Source organism: Pagrus pagrus (assembly GCF_965226575.1).
Source record: "Pagrus pagrus genome assembly, chromosome: 20".
NCBI lineage: Eukaryota > Metazoa > Chordata > Actinopteri > Spariformes > Sparidae > Pagrus > Pagrus pagrus.
In genome coordinates, this window is record NC_140207.1 from 15351976 (window position 1) to 15373790 (window position 21815).

General features: G+C 41.8%; 2 protein-coding genes across 2 annotated transcripts; both read right to left on the bottom strand.

Annotated features, from left to right (window-relative positions):
- Nucleotides 1-1149: 1149 nt before the first annotated feature.
- Nucleotides 1150-4159, bottom strand: LOC311249879 (retinol dehydrogenase 11). The gene is made up of 7 exons (XM_084341241.1): nt 4070-4159; nt 3475-3590; nt 3053-3208; nt 2846-2950; nt 2327-2536; nt 1574-1766; nt 1150-1461 (listed from the first exon to the last, which is right to left on the bottom strand). The coding sequence occupies exons 1-7, from the start codon at nt 4081-4083 to the stop codon at nt 1359-1361; spliced, it is 897 nt and encodes a 298-aa protein (XP_084197367.1). The 5' UTR covers nt 4084-4159; the 3' UTR covers nt 1150-1358.
- A 2086-nt stretch (nt 4160-6245) lies between these two features.
- tnfrsf11a (tumor necrosis factor receptor superfamily, member 11a, NFKB activator) lies at nt 6246-21293 on the bottom strand. Its single transcript, XM_084340551.1, has 10 exons — nt 20967-21293; nt 16307-16385; nt 15723-15848; nt 14619-14765; nt 14440-14530; nt 13959-14038; nt 13668-13775; nt 12806-12855; nt 11715-12657; nt 6246-7831 (listed from the first exon to the last, which is right to left on the bottom strand). The coding sequence occupies exons 1-10, from the start codon at nt 21039-21041 to the stop codon at nt 7548-7550; spliced, it is 1983 nt and encodes a 660-aa protein (XP_084196677.1). The 5' UTR covers nt 21042-21293; the 3' UTR covers nt 6246-7547.
- Nucleotides 21294-21815: the final 522 nt, after the last annotated feature.

Here is a 21815-nt window from a genome sequence, read left to right on the forward strand (position 1 = left end):
TAGCAGCGCTTGATCACGCTGTGATATAATCACCGTGCTTTAATCAGGGGAATGCTGTAACATTGCTTCCTGGCCACTTGAGGTCCTCCCAGTCCAAATTTCAGCAGCCTGTCAGGAGGATGTTCAAAATAAGCTGTAGAGTGAAAATCACAGGGTCATGCTGAACTCATGATTCAGTGCATGCATGAATGCAGGAGGTGTTGTGACTTCCAACAAGTAGTGAAGTTGTGACTTCATGTGGTCAGCTCTCGCTCAATAGACCTTCAGTTAAGAAATGCTTATTCACAGTTTCTTCAGAAATGTATTTATAGTAAGCGATGAGATGTAGCTAAGGACGTTTACTTAAGTACTCCACTTAAGGACAATTGTGAGGAACTTGTAGGCCTGCTTTACTCGAGTATTTCTATATTCTGCTACTTTATACTCACCTTTGTACTTTTTACTTGCTACATACATTTATTTGATAACTTTAGTTACTAGTTACTTTGTAATCAGCAGTCAGATTAATAAAAAACACTTATTCCAATAATCTGACAAATGCTGAAAATCAGCCAGGGCAATAACCTGTCGACCCATAGTATACAGTATATACATATACATATACACTAAAAGTGTATAATTTACTTCAATATGTACTTTTGATACTTGAGGACATTTAATATCAGATACTTGAGACTTTTACTCAAGTGTTATTCATGTGGGTGGCTTTCACTTTTACGAAAGTAATATTTTAACACCATATTTTTACTTTTACTCAAGTAAGACTTTTGGATACTTTTTACAACACTGTTAATATTCAACCCAATTAGCAGGATTCCAGATATTATTTCAGACTCGTGTATTTGCTCAGCCTCTCTGAAAGCAGAACATAAAAGTATGAAGCTATTCAGCTAATCATCATGAGTCATGCATTAGCCTAGCTTTACTTAAGTATATGATTTGTGCCTTTGTTATAAAGTGTTACCAAAAAACATACTCTTGCCATATATTTCCTGAAGATTAGAAAAAGCATCTTAAACGCTCTCATGCTGATTATGCCAGCTTGCTTTTTCAGTGAATCAAAAAATAAAACACACGAGAACAATCAGCAGTTTGGAAGATCAGTGATCATTTTATTAGCTGCGTCTATTACCATTTCTTTCTGCAACCTTTTTGCAAGTCAGATTTCACGAAACTTGAGTTTTACCAGCCAAACGCTACAACAAGTAGATTGTATTCTTATCCTATTGACATACTTTTTTTCATCTATCACATACATGACATTGTAAGCATTCACTAAACATAGCAGCATAATATTTGTAGTGCTCATGAATATGGCTTCATAGCACGTGTAGGAGAGCCTGTTTAAGTGTGTACGTTTATCTCCAGCGGATGCCGAGCAGGCGGCAGCTCACAGCCCACAGCTTCAAGGCGCTGCCGTCGTCCTGACCTGCCCTGGAGGTCGTTGCAAGGGCACAATCCCTGTAAGGGAAAAAAAAAAAGATGGAGTAGTTAGTTCTTTTGCACATGCAACACTGTAGTCGTCTTTTAGTTTTAAGCTGATTGTGAGACTTCAACAGCACTTCAGACTGACTTGTAGTATCCTCCGGTGAGCATCTGGTTCTCAGGAGTGACGATGCAGTAGATGCTGGTGCTAGCTCCCTCTGCTGGGCTCTTGATCAGAAAACCGAGGGTCTTGACGACCTCCCCAATAGGGCGCATCAGGTGCCTTGTTATTTCAGTGTTCACAATGCCAGGGTCCACAGAGTAAGCCATCACACCTAGAACTGTAGGCAAAGGGATGTACATGTATTTAGGGTTGCGTATGTGAACCGCTCAAAATAGGTTGGGTTTTGTCTTCTAATATTGTTTTGCTCAGTCTGATATGAAGAAAACCCATGAAAGCAACCTAATTTTGAGTCAAACCCCGGCTACAGAATGCAAAACACATCAGATCACTTTCAGGATCGATGGCACAATCATCCCTAACTTTTACATAGGCACACAGCTCATATAGAGTTTGGTACAACGTGATAAAACCTTGACACATAATTATCTTAGTGGTGAGAACTACAAACAAGGTGTGATCCGTGGAGCAGTGATTCATTCGTCAAGTGTTTTCTACCAACATGTTTCTCCTTGCTCTGCTTCTTGCCCAGAGCGGTTGTGGTTCAGGCATGAGACTCTCACACTGGCAAGAGATGCAGATCGATTTTGTACGCACAGAGAGTGAGACAAAGAGGCACAGAAAGAGACAGAAAGACAAACATACAGTACATGATGCATAGACTGTGTCGCAAACGCACACACACACACACACACACACACACACACAAAGACACCCTACCCTCAGTCCTTTTGGCCAGCTCTCTGGTAAACAGGATGTTGGCCAGCTTGCTTTGCGCGTAGGCCCGGATGGGGTGGTAGTTTTTCTCACTGCTCAGGTCATCAAACTGGATCTTGCCCATTGCGTGAGCCGCCGATGACAAGTTGATGACCCGGGATGGGGCCGAGTGCTTCAGCAAGTCCAGCAACAGAAAGGTCAGGAAGAAATGACCTGGACGGGGAGAGAGCGGGTGGAAGTAGAAGGAAAGACATGGGAGTTTAGAGCAGGAGGAAATGAGACACAAAAGGAAATATATTAATAAAAACACAAAGTCTCTAGAGACTTGCTCAATGAGAGCAGAGGCACTAAAAAACAGCTGCTCGATAATTTGTTGCATGCTAATGTTCCATGAAATGAAAAGTAGTGAGGGCAACTGCAAATTCATTTTAATCATTACATGGCCCACAGAATTCAATCAACTAAACACAGGGACAATCTCCCCCAAAACTGGTGTATTTCCTGGATATTTTAATCTGGTACCCAAGTGATTGACTCCAAACTGCATCTCATATCCATCCACCGTTGTTCCATACGGACACATAGCCACGCCTGCATTGTTGACCAGGTAGTGAAGAGCCTTCTCAGCTGCAAGACAAAATATGTCACCTGCATAACAGTCCTCATGAAAAATGTACACTGTATATGTGTGTGTGTGTGTGTGTGTGTGTGTGTGTGCATGCAACCCACTGTTGTAGATATTCTCAGCAAAATGGCAGATCGATTTGGTGTCGGCCAGATCCAGTTGCCTGGCGACTACCTTGGCTCCCCTCACCTCCCTCATGATGTCACGAGCAGCCTGCTCTCCCTTCGCCATGTCTCTGCACGCCAAAATCACCCGTGCACCTACGGAAATTTGATACCTCTTAGTGGTGACTGTGTGTGTGCGTGTGGATTCATGTTGAAATTTGAGCAAGGTAAGGTGCTGCGGAGCTTAAACATTTGTATTTCAGCAGTTTAATATTTGAGCCACCTCATTAGAGTTGTTATTCTTGCAGCTTAAAATGTGTTCCACCCAGGCACTCTGAGCCACACAGCAAGAATGAATATTTAAAAAAAATACAAAGAGTCTATAAGTCATCATTTAACTCTCTTTAGCTCTGTTTGCTTGCCTCTGCTGGCCAGATCTTTAGCCGTCTCTTTGCCTATTCCAACGTTGGCCCCCGTTACTATAGCTGTCTTCCCGTCCAGACGCAGGTCTGAGGACCACTTGGGGAGAAACAGAGACCTGAGGAGTGAGGTATGAAGATGACACTGTAAATGATTACGGTGGATCTCGGAATTGAGTTTTTACTGTCAACAGGAAGAAAAAGAAACAAACTTTGCAAGAAAAATAAAGGGAATAAATGACCGTTTGTGTGACATGTTTGTTTAACCTTACTATAACTAAATTACAAGGTGGGTGAGGTTGACCACCTGAGGCAAAACAGTGAATGCCAGGAACCACAGTCATCTCATAAAATGTTAAGTTAAACGTCACAGGCTTTGAACTGACTTGGAAAAAGCACTCGACACTTCAGGGTTTGTCTAAACTGAGATGAAGCAACAACTTCCATCCAAATCAGGGTGGATAAAACAACATCGGCTTAAATACGGTCAGCTAAAATTCCACTGAACTAGTTAAAAAACATTTTTTAAAAGAGGTGATTCTACTTTTATCTTCTCTTTTTTTACAGCCAGTGATATTCTATGCAGGGAGTTTCTTACCTGAGTGCTTGCATTTCTTTACTTTATGACAAAAATTGTAATATCCTAAAGTTTGAGCAGCTCCTTATTTCACCACCGATGTCTCAGGACTCCAAACAAATGACCCAGATAGAGAGATTTTCTTGTGAAATGATTCCAGAGCACTTGGAAGTCATAATTAGATACAAATCCCTCCTCTGTTCAAGGTTATTGTAACTAATCAATCGGACAGAATTTCAAAAAGGGAACTGCTTCATAAGCCAGAGTAACAGAGAGCTATTTGTCTGTTTGTCTTAATTTACCCTGACTATTGACTGAGCAGACTGTATCTTACACCAGTTTTTTTTTTCTTTTTTTCTATAGCTTTTCCGTCCTCTTCCCCAAAATTACCATTATGAGAATCATCGGTGTCTCGTTTCTTATGTCGATACATTAAAGGTGCACTGTGAAGTTTTGGGGAAGACATTTTTAGATCTTCATTGACTGATTTTTTATGCAGAAACAAACTAAATAAACAAACTCTCTTTGTTTTTACAACTGAATAAACTGAATAAACAAACTGACAATGACGGACAGCACAATTTGTTTTACTTTGTTTATATGTGGTGGACCCTGCCACCTTTCCAGCTTCAAGCAGTGTTCTGGGGACCTTATTTCCCTCCGAGAACAGCTTGTTTATTCAGTTATGGAAAAAGTTAGTTCAGTTATTACCTCATTAATATTGTAAATATTATAATTCTGAGTTTGAATTTGCCCCTTTAACCTGTAAGCAGCATTTTAAGGTTTAAAGGGACATTACTTTACTTTAATTCTTTTAAGCAATTCATCATATTTCTAAGCTCCTCATATGTCCTACATGCAGAGTCAATATCTGTGAGGTAACTAGACTCTGCATCTGATGAAGAAAAAAATGACTATTGGGAAAAATCTAACTATTCTTATATATAAGTGTCTGTGCAAAAGAGTCGCTGCGGGTGAAATCGAGAAGCTGGATCCACAGGTGAGCTGACTGTAATTTCAGCATTTCACCGATGTGGATTTTCTGGTGCTTTCCACAGGAAGGTCTCAGCTGTCACCTCGCTCCATGTAAGACTGTTATCCTAACTGTAGATCGGGGTGATAGTGACTCCCCTCCTCTCCTTTCCTTTTATTTGATTATCATTTAAAGGGGCACTATGTAGTCTTGGAGAAGAAATTAAAAGTCAGAATGTTGATATTTGCAATATTAATGAGGTGATAATAAAAACTCAGGTATATTTACTTCTTCTGTAACTGAATAAACAAGCTGTTCTCAGAGGAAAATACGGTCCCCAGAACACTGTTTGAAGCTAGAAAGGTGGCAGGGTCCGGCAAATATCAATAAATAGGAACTGCGTTGTTCTTTAAGGTCAGTTTGTAAACAAAGAGAGTTTGTCTGATTAAAATGACTTTGCCAAAAGTGCATAGTGCACCTTTAAAAATTGAGTGTGTGGTGGTAAACGGGTCATATGTTTGCACAAGTGTGTTTTAACACCCCATTTATAAAAAATGTGACCAACAGAGCCATGCCTTGTCTTTAAATGCCATCCTCACGTACAGTGACCACTAGGGGGTGCACTGTCACAACTTCCTACATATCGTCAGTCGACGGAGAGACTGTTTTGTCACACGTGGAAGGTTGGGGGGGGGGGAGCCGAAATCATTTCAATCTACAGTCAGGTTCTGTGTTGGCCCGGCCAGCCAAGTCTCATGTAAACCATGTGAAAGCCAGTCATAACTTCCTGTTTTCCCAAACAACCATAAAATAAGCTGAGACAAGATGCACACTTACACACATGCACACACACACATACACACACACACATTTATAAACATACTCCTGCTGACCCAAACCAGGCCTAAATGAGTGCTGCCAGCTCCTCTCATGTGGTCTCGCTGTGACGCTAGCTGGTCTGACTGCTAGATTAGTTTCTCCTCACAGCTGCTCGCCATCCCCAGGCCTGATGAAAGGCTGCCTGTCTGTCTGTCTGTCTGTCAACACGGGGACCAAGACAAAGCGGCCTTGCCACATGTGTAATTAGCATTGCTTCACAAAGATTATAGATCATCTTGGGGAGATAAATGACTGGTTCATTGTAATTTGTCGATCCCAGAATAGCGGAGTTGACACAGAGAAACCACAGAATGCAGGATGGCAGCCATCCCTGAAAGGATTAGATGCAAAACATATTTAATTTTAATCAAAATATTCTTTCAGTCATTCATTGCAATTGTGTGATTGATATGTACATAGTTATTGAAAGGCTGCATACATATGAGGTTGTAATTGAACAGTCCTTGAGTGTGAGTGTTTGCCTGCTGTTAATGGCGCCGCTCAACACATCCACAAATCAACTGAGAGAAGACACAAAGAGAATATTCATTCTTATTGTCACAGAAAGATCAAGCTCCTTTTGAAATATATACAAACATTGATCACATATGCATCTTCTGAAACAATACGTAAACAATCTACTTTGTGAAAATTAATTAAAACTAAATATAAACAGGCTGACATTTAACCTTTCTTCATTAAGGCTTGCACATTAAAACATTGTGGAACAACACAAACCAGTATTAAAATAGCTTATCAAATGCACAGCATTTTTTTCTTGGACACAAACTGCACACGTGGTGCAATGAGAAGAGAATAAAAAAGTCTACATACAGAATAAACAAGCATCGTACCCAAACTGACTGTCTCCCTTGTAAAATAGCTTTTGTTAAACCCTGAAAGCCACAAGAAAGGGAAATTCACTCAGTGAAATGTTTAAAATTCATCACAATTGTTTTATTTTTTAACAAACTTTGAATTTACCCTGCCAGATTTTAATGTAGCAAATCGATTAACTTTTCTACCATAGAAATATTTACTTTGGCTTGAAGCTGAGAGAGCAAACACAATTATTTCCACACAGTGGATGTTTTGTTGTGCAAGGGAGCTCATGAAATCATCCAAATGTCCAATTAAGGATTAAAAACCAGGATAGTACAGAATTAACCCAGACTATTCAATGATGGATGGTGGGAGATTCGATCAATACCTGGCTGCAGTTTTAATACAATAGTAAAAACATGAAGTTCCTCCAGTCTGAACTCTCGTTCCACATCCAATTCCCAACAAAATTCCCCATCACTGTCTGGAATGAAGGGAGTTTCCATTCAAAAAAGCCAGCAGCGTTCCACTGGAAAATGAAGAAAAGGCACCTAAGAGATGCCTGAGACAAGATTCAGTAACCAATGTATAAAATAGGAAAGATTACATTCCATCATTAAGTTAAAAGCCTTCCTTTCTCTGTTCATGGAACGCTGGTATGGAAGACAAAATGTGTTTTATTTTCTTGTTATCTGTGATTTCATTGGGAGCCAAGATATATCAGGTGGGGAAAAAAACGACAGATATGATCAGAGGGCATTTTTGTGACGTCTAACTGATGGAGATGATCATTGCACTGACAGATAAACAGCCATCGGTTGCTTTTCACTTGCGCAGCGGCCGCTTCTCCATCACTTCCTGGACTGGCAGTGTCTCGTCTTGCAAGGTGCTGTGGGAAACGGAGTCCCCTTGTGACCTCGGGCAGCTCTGGAAAAACGGGGCTGTCTCGTTGGCCTCTTCCTGGACGGGGCTCCCGAAGGCGTCGTCCTGGCCTGTCCCGTCGCTGCCTAGAGACGTCTGGCTGACGTAGACGACGATGACATCGCCGCTGAAGTTCATCACCTGACCGCTAGAGATGAAGGTGGTGTTGTGGTTCCCGGACACCTGACCTGAAAGGAAAAGATTGTGATAAGTTAAAGAAAGGTCACATGAGTGGCAACAGGGAAAGAAATGGGACGCCATTTATGGTTACGATTTGCCTGGTATGTACATTTTTCTCAGAATGCCTACACTTTTAGCCACAAGTGGGCTGATGTGACAAATGGATCAACATTTCCAACCAGGAAATGACAAGTGCAGTGACACCTCATTGTAAAATGTGTCGAAACATGTATATAAACATATATTGTATGGTTGTTTGAGACACTGCCTCAACATTTCCTCCTACACACACACGCAAATAGAGCTTCCTCTATCCATGATGCAAGTGAAGAGAGGGGACTATATCTTGGCTAACCTCAGATGACAAATGGACAGTGGGTGTAATGACCTTGCAGAAAGACCACAGAGAGGCCGCAGCTACATAGACCGCCATATCATATCCTCTCTGCCTTATTTGTTTCAGTGTCCAGCACTTTCTAGCGTGAGAAACTCAAGACCTCTGAAAACAAGCCATTTGTCAGGGTTTAGGGTTTTACAGACGTGGCTGAATAAATGCTAAAAAAGTGTTGTTCAACTCTTTCTAACCAAAGGAGAACTTTCCATGGTTTATCTTGTACATCTACAATGTGAAATCTACATCAGAATTATTTCATCCATGTATTGTTCGCGTATGAAAGAAAAATGCCTGTTGTTCTTCTGTAAGCCACTATTCACCGCATTAAGCCTCTGGTTCCTATTTTACCCAGCCTCCTGTCTGACTTTCCAGCAGACAGGACCGGCCGACCCTCCGTGACTCACAGCTCATGCTTCATCTATTCACACATGTGTGCGCGCACACGGACACGATCACAGTAAGTGTAAGCAAACAGGCTCTAGCAGACACTTTTACTCCTACACATACACACATACAGTGAAAAGCACAAATAGCCCTATAAAGTTGCAAGGACAGACAAACACAATCATACACTCCCAGAGAATGTGTCTCTGTGTTCCCCAGCTGAGAGCCTTTTCCCGGAATACCAGTCTGAGAGGTCTAGCTTGCAAGTATGTCATTTCACCGCAACTTTGAAAACAAAGCTCGATGGAATCTGCTTGGGTTCTTCTGTTTATCCTTTCTTAATACTGAGCTGATTTTTCTGGATGCCCAAACAATTGCAGCAATACAGTCCACTGACAGGGGTTTTGAACCGAAGACTAAAGCTGAAAACCACAATTGTGCACAGTTCTTGTGCTTGTTTTACCTGGACTGCTGCCGGGTTTTAATTCCTTGACCGGAAAAATATATCAGGGTCATTACTTGAACAAACTGTTGCAGTGGCCAACGGATTACCGTGATGCTAGACAGCTTCAGTGCGAGACCTTGGGTTTAAAAATATTTCAGGTGGACAGGTGAAACCTCTGACCCTCGCTCGACCTATATATAGCAAGTGCGGGAACCCCTGTCATTACTGCATGATGGGAAATGTTGTTCGTGTCAGGCTGGCAGGCGTGCAATTAAAGTACCCAGTCATCAGTGAGAGTAAAAAAAAATGTGCCTCACAAGTTTGTGTGTGCGTGTGTGTGTGTGTGTTTTTGTTGGGTGGGCAGGGTTATAAAAGTATTACTCAAGCCGCGCACATCTTGCTTCAGTTAAAGCTGTGGTCACTTTGCGCAACCCTTTGGAACTCTGGGTAAACAGGAGCTTTGTAGATGGCACAGTTCACACTGACACACAAACACACAACACTATGTTAGAGTGCGGTTCTGGTGGTTCACTAGCTCCTCAAACACTCACGTATCTTATTCCTGCTCCCTGTGTGGTCCCTCCAAAATTTGGGCTCCAGCTATCAATTCTGGCTTTAATAAAAACATATTTCTTGGAAACAATCACCCAAACTTCTTATTCTTATGCTGAAACCAATCCTGTGTCAGAAGTTTTGTTCACCTAATAATACCCCAGTTTGAGCTAACCACTGTCCCGCTCAGACTGTTCTGATAATACTGCTTTTATAACTCACCATAACCGCTCATTGTTTGGGTCACAATAAATACGTTTCCCGGAGATTTTTCTCTTTGGCAGTGTGTTAAGTTCCTGGTGAGAACAATAGAAGTTGAACCATGTGGCAGTAAAACTTTCCATTAAAACCAACATATATTTCATTCTGTTATTCTTGGTGGCTAGTCCCACCTCTTTTGCGGAAAGGGAATGCTGCTATGTAGTCCATCAAATCGCGTATGGCTCTGACCCTGTGGCAATACAGTGGTGACTGCCTACACAAACAAAGAACACAGAATCCACCTGGCAAAGACAACTGTGCTCCCACAGTCTTTGTAATGAACCATTATCCCTGTAGCACACTACCGCTGTGCATTCAGCTTTAATTGACACTGTTGAGCGGTCGTACCAAAAGAATTCAGGAAATATCCAGCTCCATAGCAATTTTTTTGTATTGCCCCAAGACAGCAATAAATACCCCCTGGGAATCTATCCACAGATGTATGGAAGATCAAATGAATGGAGAGGAAAAGTTCTGTGATCGTAAAAATATAAAACAATGACGGTAATACAACGTGAAAATTATGAGATGCTGAATCGGAATGATGAGATGGACTTTCCAAGTAAAAATAAATATACAATAAATCAGACTTTTTATTTTTAAATGAAAAACAAAATGAAAAACAAATGTATATCATAGGTGTCATAACTTCAAAATAAAATAATAATTAAAAAATATTGAGTTGTAAGTCGACATTATGAAAAATTATGTCGTAATTTTGAGATAGTGAGACAAATTAAAAAACTTTGAAGTATGACTTGAGGTCAAAAAATGTATTATTATAATTATTATTTACGGAAGCCCTAAAGGGCCACGCATTCATACATTTTATTTCCTCCGTTTTACCGTGATAACAAGTTAATTTCATTTGTTTTCTCGAGATCTCGAGTTATTATCTCGAAATAACAACTGCCGTTTTCCCGAGATAACGGGATAATTTTCTTGAGATCTCGAGATAACAAAATTTTGTTTTCCGAAGATAACGATATAATTAATGCGAGATCTTGAGAAAACAAAACGACAGTGTAGTATATTAAATCAGTGCAGGAAACATCATTCAGTGTAGCAATGTCAGAGGAGCAGGAGCATATCGATCACCACATCACATATCTTTTCAATCAAGGCCTGACACAGGCTGAAATAGCATTATGCCTTGCTATTACAGATAATATACACATTAGTGTGTGTGATCTAAAAAGACGGTTAGCAAGGCTTCAGCTATATCGGCGGTGCAATCTAAGTGAGCCTGATGTCGTCGTTAACTGCATAGCTGACCAGCCACGAGGTCCCGGGCGTCATATCACAGTCGTTATCTCGAGATATTGAATTAATTATATAGTTATCTCGGGAAAACAAAGTTTCATTATTTCGAGATCTTGAGAAAATTATCCCGTTATCTCAGGAAAACGGCAGTTGTTATTTCGAGATAATAACTCGAGATCTCGAGAAAACAAAATAAATTAACTCGTTATCACGGGAAAACGGAGGAAATAAAATGTATGAGTGCATGGCCCTTTAGGGCTTCGGTAATTATTATCATTATCATTATTATATATTTTTCTTAAAATGTCAAATTTTTGATTCACTAAGTTTCGACATTGTATCTCGTAATTTTGACTTTTAGCGAGTCATACTAAGGAGACTATCTATGGTAAAACCTTGTGCGTCATTCTTTGAAGTTTAAAAGTCATAATTCTGACTCATTATCTCACAATTTTGACTTCCCATTTCATACCTTTAAATAATATTGTCACAAGTATTTTGGGATTTCCTCGTTTTCATCCTTTTTTCTGGCAGAAATGGTCTTCGATACAAATTAGCTTAAAATTCATGGAGTTTTTACGTTTTCATCTACCTGAGGTAAGAGTTGGTTCAGCCAGCTGACTATGGAGGCTCTCAGGTGTGCACTCCAGTCCTGACTCCACCGAAGAGAGCTTGTTTCCTTTGCTGTCCCCCCAGGAAAGTCCCTGGCCTTGCTCCGGGCTCGAGGCCTCAGCCGGCTTGTCCAGGTAGAGATCTCCAACAGATGAGGAAGTCATCAAGGGGCTAACCGAGGTCATCGTGAAGGTTGTACTATTATCTGTTGAGGTGGAGTCTGTGCTCGTCAGCCTGTATAATTCCTCCTGTTTTACCAGTGGCCTGTCAGTCAGGTGAGGTTTGAACTCCGGCCTCACCTGAGCCTGAGACAACGGCAGGCAGAGTTCAGGATGTGGACTGGATGGAGGGATTGCAGCGGAGGTGTGGAGGAGCGGAGGAGAAAGAGAGACAAGTGATGTAACACCTGTCTCACACTTGGACGAAACCATCCTGTCTCGATTTCCATTCCCCTTTTCTCCACCATTGTCTGACCTTACACTCTCACTTTTCTCCTCTTTGCCACTTTCATCACCATCAAGCCCTCCACACGAGCAGGTTCCTGGAGTCCCGGGGCTGACTGCCTGGCTACAGTCCTCATTCTCCCCTACTTCCAGGGGCTCGCGGACGGGAATGATGCACACACAAGAACCTGCCAAAAGAGGAGACACACTCGCGACCTCCTCATCTTCTGACACCTCCTCAGGTTCTCCAGACCCTTCACTCTGAGCCTCCATCTGTGTCTTCCCTTTTGTCCCTTCTTCATCCGTGAGGGGCAGCGACACCTTGATCTCAGGAACAGTGGTGGGGAAGGTACATGTGGTCTCATCAGCTGGACTGTGTGGTGCTTGACAGATGAGTTTACTCGTTTCACACGGTGTACATTTGGGGCCTCCAGGACCTCCTCCTCCGGCTCCACTGTGGTAAAGAGGGGCCAGGGTCTCCTAAAATGGCAGAAACAAAGAAACTATAACTGTTATTTCTTAAGGACAGCATTTGCTCGAATGTTTTCAACCGATTGTATATTTCATGATCAATCTAGTAGGTTTATGGGATTACTCTTAGTGTATTTGCATTGCTTTTTCACTTTACCTGTTGTATCCTAGTTCTCTTCAGATTCTGGACACAGGACCGCAGATTCACTAGAAAAAAAACAACTTATTGTACCTTAAAACTGAATAAATTCAGGAGCAGAATTCTTATTGACAAGGAGGCAGGTAAACACTTTGAAAACTATTTTTTTTATGTCTTAAAAAAGGACCGAAATGTCGACATTCATAAGGAACCTCACTGTAAAAATCATTACTGTAATTTTGCAATAAATTACTGGCTAATAGTGGCATTACATTCACAGTAGTATATTGTAATTATCTATGTCACAGTAATAAAGATGGAAATCACAGGAATATATAGTGTTTCTACAGTACTTTGATGTCAAACTAAATTACAGTACTGTCATAAGCTTCTGTAATTGTTATAAATATACATACTTACAGTAAATTTACAGTTAGCTTGTCACCATGTATACCTTGTTGGACCACTTGTAGGCCTGTTAGTCCTTTTGTTAGTATGTTAGCATGTTAGCTTGTGTACCATGTAAGCCTATGCACAATGTTTGCTTGTTGTTAGCATGTGTACCTTGTTGGACCCCTTGTAGACCTGTTAGCCTTTTAGCATGGTAGCATGTGAACCCTTGTGTAAAACTACAGTTTTTTTACTGCTAAATGACTGTATGGTGCTGTGCCCTAATTACAGTTTTAACTTTTTTTATGGTTGCTTCAGAGTGCCGCTAAAATTCAAATTCACAACAGCTTACAGTAATATTCCAAATAATTACCCACCATGCATTGCAAAAGCATAATTACAGTAGTTTTGATTCCCAAAAACACCAAAAAGATATAAAATAAGTGGTGTGCATGTTGCCTTGGACTTGCACGCTGACTGTGAGACCTACCAGAGAGTAATTTCAGTTTGTCCTTGTAGCAGAAGAGGAGCAGGATGAGGAGACACAGAACAGTGATGACTGACAGCACTGAAACTATAACCCAGGAGGGTGCTGGAGCTGTGAGAAAGAGGAGTTCAGAGCTTACTTTTCTACTCTACATCTACTGTAAGTCATAAATGTTGCCTAACGATATAAAAAAGTTACAAATATCTTGCAAAGATACAATGAATCAGACCACCAGCTGCTACTTTAAATTGGCTTTGTGTGGCCTGCAGTGAATGTGTCCATGCTGTGTCTTACCAGGTGAGACAGGTGGTCCACACACTGCATCAGCCTGAGCGCTGCCGGGCTGTGTTTCACTCCTGCCCTCAGCCTTACAACTAGAAGATGAAATCACAGAAACACAGAGTAAAGAGGAGTATCTGTACACGTTGACACACTGCATGTTTTATTTTTTATTTATTTCTCTTTCTCTCTCTATAATTTACCAACCAACCCGCCCCACTTTACAGATGGACCTGCAATGACGAAGGACAGACAGATGGTCGAGGAAAACAAAATTCTCTCTCCGTCTCTCCATCACCATCATCATCATTACAGATCCGGCCAGCAGTGGAGGCTGGTGTCTGGTCCGGGTTTCAGAGGAAGTGGTGTGAGTATTACTCATGACAGCTGGCTGGTGGTGTGGTGGAGAACAACTACCCAAACCACCCATTTCCCTCCTCACAACATTAAAAGATTCCAGGCTAACAACCTTGCGTGTCTTCATATGTACACTTACTTAGTCCATGGTTTGCATTGTCCAGCACTGTTGACCGCAGAGAAGAAGCCTTTCTTACATTCAACACAGATCTTCCTTCCATTGGTAGAATCTGCAATTAACAACATCCATTGTAGTTTATATGTAAGTGACACTCCGCTGTAACTGTTTAATTTTTATTTTACTCTAGTGTGTCTCACCAGGGTCCATCTCCAGTCCATATCCGGCACTGCAGGTGGGTATCCTCTCACAGAACTCACAGTTGATGGGGTAGCACTGGAGGCCGGCATCACAGCGGCACGGCTCCTCTGCCACTGGGTTTTCAGGCCTCGGCATAAAACCCTTCCCTGCCGGTCAGAGCGAGGAGCATTTCAATGCAGAGGTCGATCCAAATCATTGAAAGGAATGATAATGGGTGGTGCATCTAAAACCCCAACCCACAGGCTGAATCTCTATCTGTGTTGCGGCTTGTGTAGAGTCAGGAATTGGCTTTGTTACAAAGAATTTGAGTTATCCTTATAATAATGCAAATTGATGCAATTACATTTTCATATTTTTAGTCTGTGAGACATTTTCCTGGAAGACACTTCCCTTTTTTTTTTTTTTTTTTTAACATTTTTGTCATGATTAGAGCTTTGTTTGAATGAAAAGTCCAAAATCAATACAAAAGCATGACAATAAAATACTTTTCCAAACCACTCTGGTTTAACTTTCGCTGAGACTGTATCAGAGGTGTTGTCTTCAAGGAGACCCATTATGCTTTTTCATTTTATTTCTTATTTCCTTCAGTGTTTTATAGGTTCTTGACCTTGAAAGTTAAAAAGATCGAAGCCTCCTCAGTAGTCTTTAATTAAGTGACTTTGTGACATCACACTACCTCACCATGTCACACATTTGCATAATGTATCCCTAGCGCTCGGTTTGCTCGTAAGAATTGATTTTGCACAGCTGCTCTGTTGTTGTTAGCGGTGCTGTCTCAGGCATGTGTGAGCTGACCAATCAGAGCAGGCTGGGTATTCAGGAGGTGGGCCTTAAAGAGACAGGAACTAAAACAGAGCGTTTTGGATGGAGGGGGAACACAGTGCTGCAGGATGTCTCCTTTAATCTTGGTAATCGTTTATGCAGTATGTTATTGTTGTACTACAGAGCTTTATATTAAAAGGTCTTTGGTATTTGTTCTCCATTGTAGGTAAACGGGTTGAAAAACTCAGATTTAAACACTTATATTGTTAAGCCATAAGTAGCTAAACCTTTAAATGTTTATTCAGGATTTTGAAGTCCTTGTTCGAGCTCCGGGTACTCACCTGGGTCACAGAACTTCTGCTGGATACAGCGCATCTCTTCAGTCCAGCCGGGCTGGTATTCACCACGACTACATTTGATACATTTAGTCGGGTGGGAATCAGTGCAGTGAGTATACACACGGAAGCCTAGCGGAATAGAAAGGGAGAGAGAGAGAGAGAGAGAGAGAGGGGTAAGAAGAAAGACAGATGGATTTAACAACCCGTGCATAATCACAGTAACCACTAAGAACCTAATGGAAAAAGAGAAAAGAAGAAGGAAATTGACTAAATTAGAGTCCTTTTCCTCTTTTAACAAAGTGGATATTTCTAGTGGATCAAATGTCACAGTAAATTGTGCGTGTATATGTGTGGTTGTGTATTTCTGAGCCATTATAAGCCAAATGTTCCCTTTTTAAACATCCTTCTTTTGATTTAGGATCTTCGTGAATGGAAATCTATTCATGCTGCTTTCATTGAGTAAACCAAACATGCAATATGTTCACACCACTTTCTGGTGTTTTGCTTTCATCCGTGTATAAGTGTGTGTCACTGTGTGTGTGTGTGTGTGTGTGTGTGTGTGTGTGTGTGTGTGTGTGTGTTATTACCTGGTTCACACTTTTTGCAGCATCTGGAGTTTATTTCGTAATGTGTTTCATCACATGTGAGAGATTTGGAGACCACATTCTAAAAAATAGAGAGATAGAGATAAAATTAGTTTGCTGCTATTTTGTGTGAACGAGTCAGAGGTACAACACAAATTTAAAAGATAATATGCCAAAAGAAGTATCACTCTTTCTAAACCGAGTTCTATAAAGACTTCCTTGATCAATAACATCCATTTTCCACCAGTGCTTTACAACTTTCCCTAATGAATGTCGCTTTTCTATGGCAATCCTTCTTCGCTTTATCTTTCAAATCCACACATGATATTTTGAGATGAGTAATGAGAGGAAGAGGATGATTCAAACTTTTCCAAGACATGCCCAGAAAATCTTTCCGCACTCTCAGAAGCACCTGACCACAGCACTGGACTGTACAGTCTCCAAACCAGTAAACCAAACCTGAATGGTACCCAGTTACGTAAGGAGAACCAAGTTGAACTGGTGCAATCAACTCCAGTTAGCTTGAAATGTATAAACCCTTGCTGCAGATAGTCTCCTGGTCCCCACGAGTGATAATCATCAGTCAATAATTGGTGAGAATAAAATGTGAGCGATGAGATAAATACCAAGTTCATCTCTAAAGGTCTTCTTTAGTCCATAGCATTAGCACGGATCCTCAGAGCTCTCGTTAGAAGGAAACATGGAGGTGAACCATGAAACATCTGCGTGTGTTTTAAACTATAAAATACTGGGAACTCTAGTAAAAAGGCCTCAAAGGTAAGCCACGCAGGCTCTCTCTCTCTCTCTCTCTCTCTCTCTCTCACACACACACACACACACACACACACACACACACACACACACACACAGACATACATACTGAACACACCCTCCAGCCACCCCAAATTAGGGGCTGGTAAACTCCTCGCCACATTGCTGAATTAGAGAATCTGGCTGTTATGACAGAAACTGTGCCAAAGCCACAGTGTCTATATATAAATGTAGAAAAATACAACCTATAGGCCTGCCTGCACTCTGACCTCGGACCAACCACCCACTTTTTGTCATTCAGCCCTTCTGTCAGTTGAAATCTGAAATCTGTGATTTCTACATTAAAGATGCTGTTGCCCAAGTCCATTTACAAGAAATGTGACCAATCCATCCTGGACGTCAGTGTACTCATTAACAGCAGCTGTCTTTTCTGTTCTGTAGTGCATCTGTCTGACTGTAACTCACAACAGATATTTTAAATTTTTGGTTTCCTGTTTTGAATACCGATTCTCACCAAAATACATACCTGGAGGAACCGCTTAATTCTTGTTTTTCTTGGCATGAGATTAAAAATATGCACAGTAATATTAGGTTAAATCAAAAAAATAGAGCCCGACTGATGTTACTGGTCGATTTTGGCCTATCACAGATATATCGGTGTATACGTTGTCTGATATGTGGCGACATGAAAATATAACCTATCAATATTAGAATCGTTTTTTTACTTCCTAATATCTGTACTGGCCCCAAAAAATAACAGCACATAACTCTTTTATTGTCCTTCACATCCTCTCCTCTTCTCCCATGTTGTTTTCTTTCTCACACCTCCACGTTTTAAACTCTGTTAAGTCTCAGTGTCTGCCCAGCCTCAGGCTACAACATGAACACTGCCAAGCATTTAATTAGCTCCACTCAGCCCCTCACACATCAGCCAGTCTTTGTTTTATAATCTAACCAGAGGGATAATGATGCACAGCTCTCATAGCATGCACCGCAGCTCTAACGAGGACCATGTGCTGCAGCAGACAGGAGCGGCAGAAGTAGGAAAGGTTCCCATGCTAAGAAGTTCAAACTGTAGTTAGAGATAGATGTGGAGGCACAGCTGTAGAGCCAGTGGCGGTCAATCTGGACAACTGGGCCAGAGTGCGCAGGAAGCCAAAGGAATGCTGGGAATTGTATTTTTGTTACCGCCACATCTAAACATTGGGTCTCAGTTAACGCGAGGCAGTATGTTTTGACTCACTAAATATATGAGGAAGAGGAAAAGAGCTGATCCACCCTATATGATTATAGGTTATCATAACGGTCGAGTCAGAACATCCAACCTCAAAACTAACTTTATCTGCTGTATGGATTCATTTGAACACTTCTGTTCGAGAGAAAATGGAGAGGGAAGTGTGGGCATAGTCAGATGGATTGAACTGAGAAAGGAGACAAAAGGGGCATAAAGTTTCCTGTTGCTCCGGTGATATTCAGTAACCGCTCCCCCTTTTTTTATTATCACCTTTTTCCAAGAGGTTTTGTTTACCTTTTACAAATCCTTCACTGGTCGGGTGAGTGTGGGAAGAGTGCATTCCATTTGCTGTCAGAAAGCTAGAGAATTTGCATAACGGCCGCAGCAGCCGCCGGCACAGAGCCAAGAGAAGCACGGTGTGACTTTTAGGCCTCTGGAGGTTTCAGCCATCCGTGATAAGGTGCTATAAAAGCACAATCCAATCTCTGTACAGTGTTTGCACCTGTAATTAATTCTTTAAAAGCCATAAATACAAATGCTTTGAAGTGACACCTGCGCAAATCTGGACATTGACAAGCTTCAAAATAACACTCCCTGATAAGTGCTTTCACAACTTTAACCACATGAGCAACTAAAAAACTTGAGTAAGAATAAAACACAGTTCGCATTTATGTGCAGCTTCCGAATGTCTTATCTTACAAAAGGGGATTGTGATATTCTCGCTACCCAGTCAATACAAACTTGGTATCAAATGACAAGCGCTGTAAGTTTTTCCAGGGGAAAAAAATCCACTGGTGCACATGAACTGACATATTTTAGAATTGGAACAGGAAGAGTGGCTTAAAGAGGAAGAAGAGCTGGGAAATCAGCAAAGACAGCCAACAGCCTGTGAACAAAACAATCGCAAACTATGAAAGTCGACTCAATGCCAGAGGAAAGCAGATACTGCAAAAAGGTTGCAAGAGAAGTCCTGAGACATCTCTTATCTGTGCTAATTGTTTTTAACTGAGCCAGAGAGGTATGTTAGAGACGTACTAAAGGCCTTAAAACAATCATAATCTAATCATACATGGCTTCATGCTTCATCTGTCAAGATAATGTCTCTGTTGTCTGTGCAGTCAAATTAAATTTGGATCTGCAAGCCCTGAAGCAATGTCCTGTTGTTGCTCAAACTGGGGTAGACACAACACTGATCCGACAGTAGGTGGATGGATGGGTGAATAACAGACAGATACAGCTGCATGAATGCATGGATGGCAAGAGAAGCGGACCAATAACAAGTTCAGAAGCCATGAGGGGAGGCAAGTAAATTAATCCACCAAAGCCCTGTTCATGACATCCTGACTTTTTTATGCTCTCAACATCTTGAAGTAATCTTGTATTGCACAATGTCGCACAGACAGTTTGAAATGAATTTGGAAGAGATTGGATGAAGCGGTTGAAAACCAAGAAAATGAAGGGGAATTCTTTCGGGATATTGTGAGTCAGTGATGGCAAGACCACGGTGAGAACAAAACCAAAGCCAAAGGTTTGCAGTGTCACCTTAAAACGTACATGAAAACTTTCTGTTTTCCTTCAACGTGGTGACTCGTTTTCCAGGCATGAAACAAATGTGACTTGAGAAAAACATTTTTTATTCTTTCCCCCCCTTCTGTGCCATTACCACTCTGGATCTCAACATGATGCCGTGCCCTCCCTCAGCATTATCTCATAGCAACATATTTTGGAGAGGCAGAGAAGAAAAACAGGGAAGAAAGAAAGAGCGTCTGTTCCAGTCAAAGCCATAACGATGCTGGTTTACGGTAATGCAGGCAACAGGCAGTGATAGATCACTGGTGCCCAGCAGTCCCACCACTACGACCACAGCTTATAAACTACTCCACCTGGACAGAGTTAGCTGCTTGGACTAAACAACAAACATGGACAACATGATAGGGGCCATTCACTTTTTGTTCCTGGAGTGAAGCTGTGGCAGAGGATCAGCTGAGAGTAGTTATAATAATGATTTTATCAGTAGCTTTGATTTATGCCACTGGCACAAAAAAAAGTTCCCACAAAAAAGTCATGCATGTACTTAACTACATACAGCCTTATGTGATAGTAACAGTAAAGCATGGAACAATCACATTTTTATTTTCTAGTCCGACTCCCTGCAGGACCCCCTGCTCCTCACTTTGGAAACCTCTCCTCTGGCGCAGCTAATGAGCTTCCTGATGAGCCGTTTGGCCCGCGCCGGTCCCCTCTGGAATCAGGAGAGAACGCTCGGTGAGGGGAGAAGCGCATCCAGCTGCCAGCGGCGTTTTTGCGGTCAGAACAGGGGAGGTGGACTCGACCCAAACACAACTGTTTCCAGTCAGTGTCCGGGCGAAGAAATGCAACCCCTCCCTCTCTTCCCCCCTCTGACCCGTGCATACAAATCATCCGATGTGATGACACTTATTCTGGTTTACAGTTACATATCTTCTTATCCAACAACTCAAGAAAAACAAACCATCCTGACTCTCTGTCTCAGTGTTTTAAATTGCCAATGACAGCCCTTAAAACGTAGTGCACCGTTGACAAAGCATAACAAAGTAATCACCAACTTGTTTGACTTTTAAATTGATTGTACCAGTACATCTTTAACCCTCGTTTTGACACCAGAAGTGTGTGTTTTACCTGTGCGTAAAAGCCGACGAGGACGCACGTTATCCAGCCTCGGACTATCCAACTTGTAGAAAAGTTCGGTCTCATCTCTGCAGCTTAGTGAAGTCTACTTCTGAGGCAAACTTTTCTGTCTCAGCCAAGACTCTTAACACCGAGATTCACTTCTTCTTGTGTGCGTAACTGTGGCGGTTCCTCCACACCGTCTCACAGCGCATTCTTGCGCCTTCATTCCCGGGTTAGGCAGCTGCAGTTCCCCACCTCTCTTCTCCTCTCATCTTCCTTCTGCTTTCACCCACGCGTTGTGGAGAGGGCTGCATGCAACAGCTTGTAAAAACTGACTGACTGACTGAGGGAGGGAGGGAACTCTACCACGTTGTCATGTGTGGAGAATAAAGTTCATCCCACCTCTCTCTCCTGCCTCCTCTGCTCTGATCCCCCCTCTCTCTCTCTGAATGAATGAGTGTGTCTCAGACAGTTAAAGTGTGCCTGTCTGTGAGGCAATATGAAGATTTATAAATGGGAATTAGAGGCGTGCTGTCACAACACGTTTCTGTGATAACCAGACAGTTTGCCGAGTAGAATTTTCATGTGATTATCCAAACAAGATGAGTCATGACCTCGTGAGAGATGGATTCAGATATCTGACCTCTCAGGCTTGAAGCAAAGCATGTGGTCACTTTCATAGATATGCCTTCCTGCATTTCATCATGGAGGTGAGTGGGCGGCCCTAGCCTAGTTCCTGGAGCGTGGGCCCTGGAACTGCCAGGGCCATTCCTGCAGTCTACAAAAGGCATGTATTTGAAACAGTAAAAGAGACTGCCTCCAGGAAACAGCCCTTCTCTGCTGCCAAGGCAGATAGAG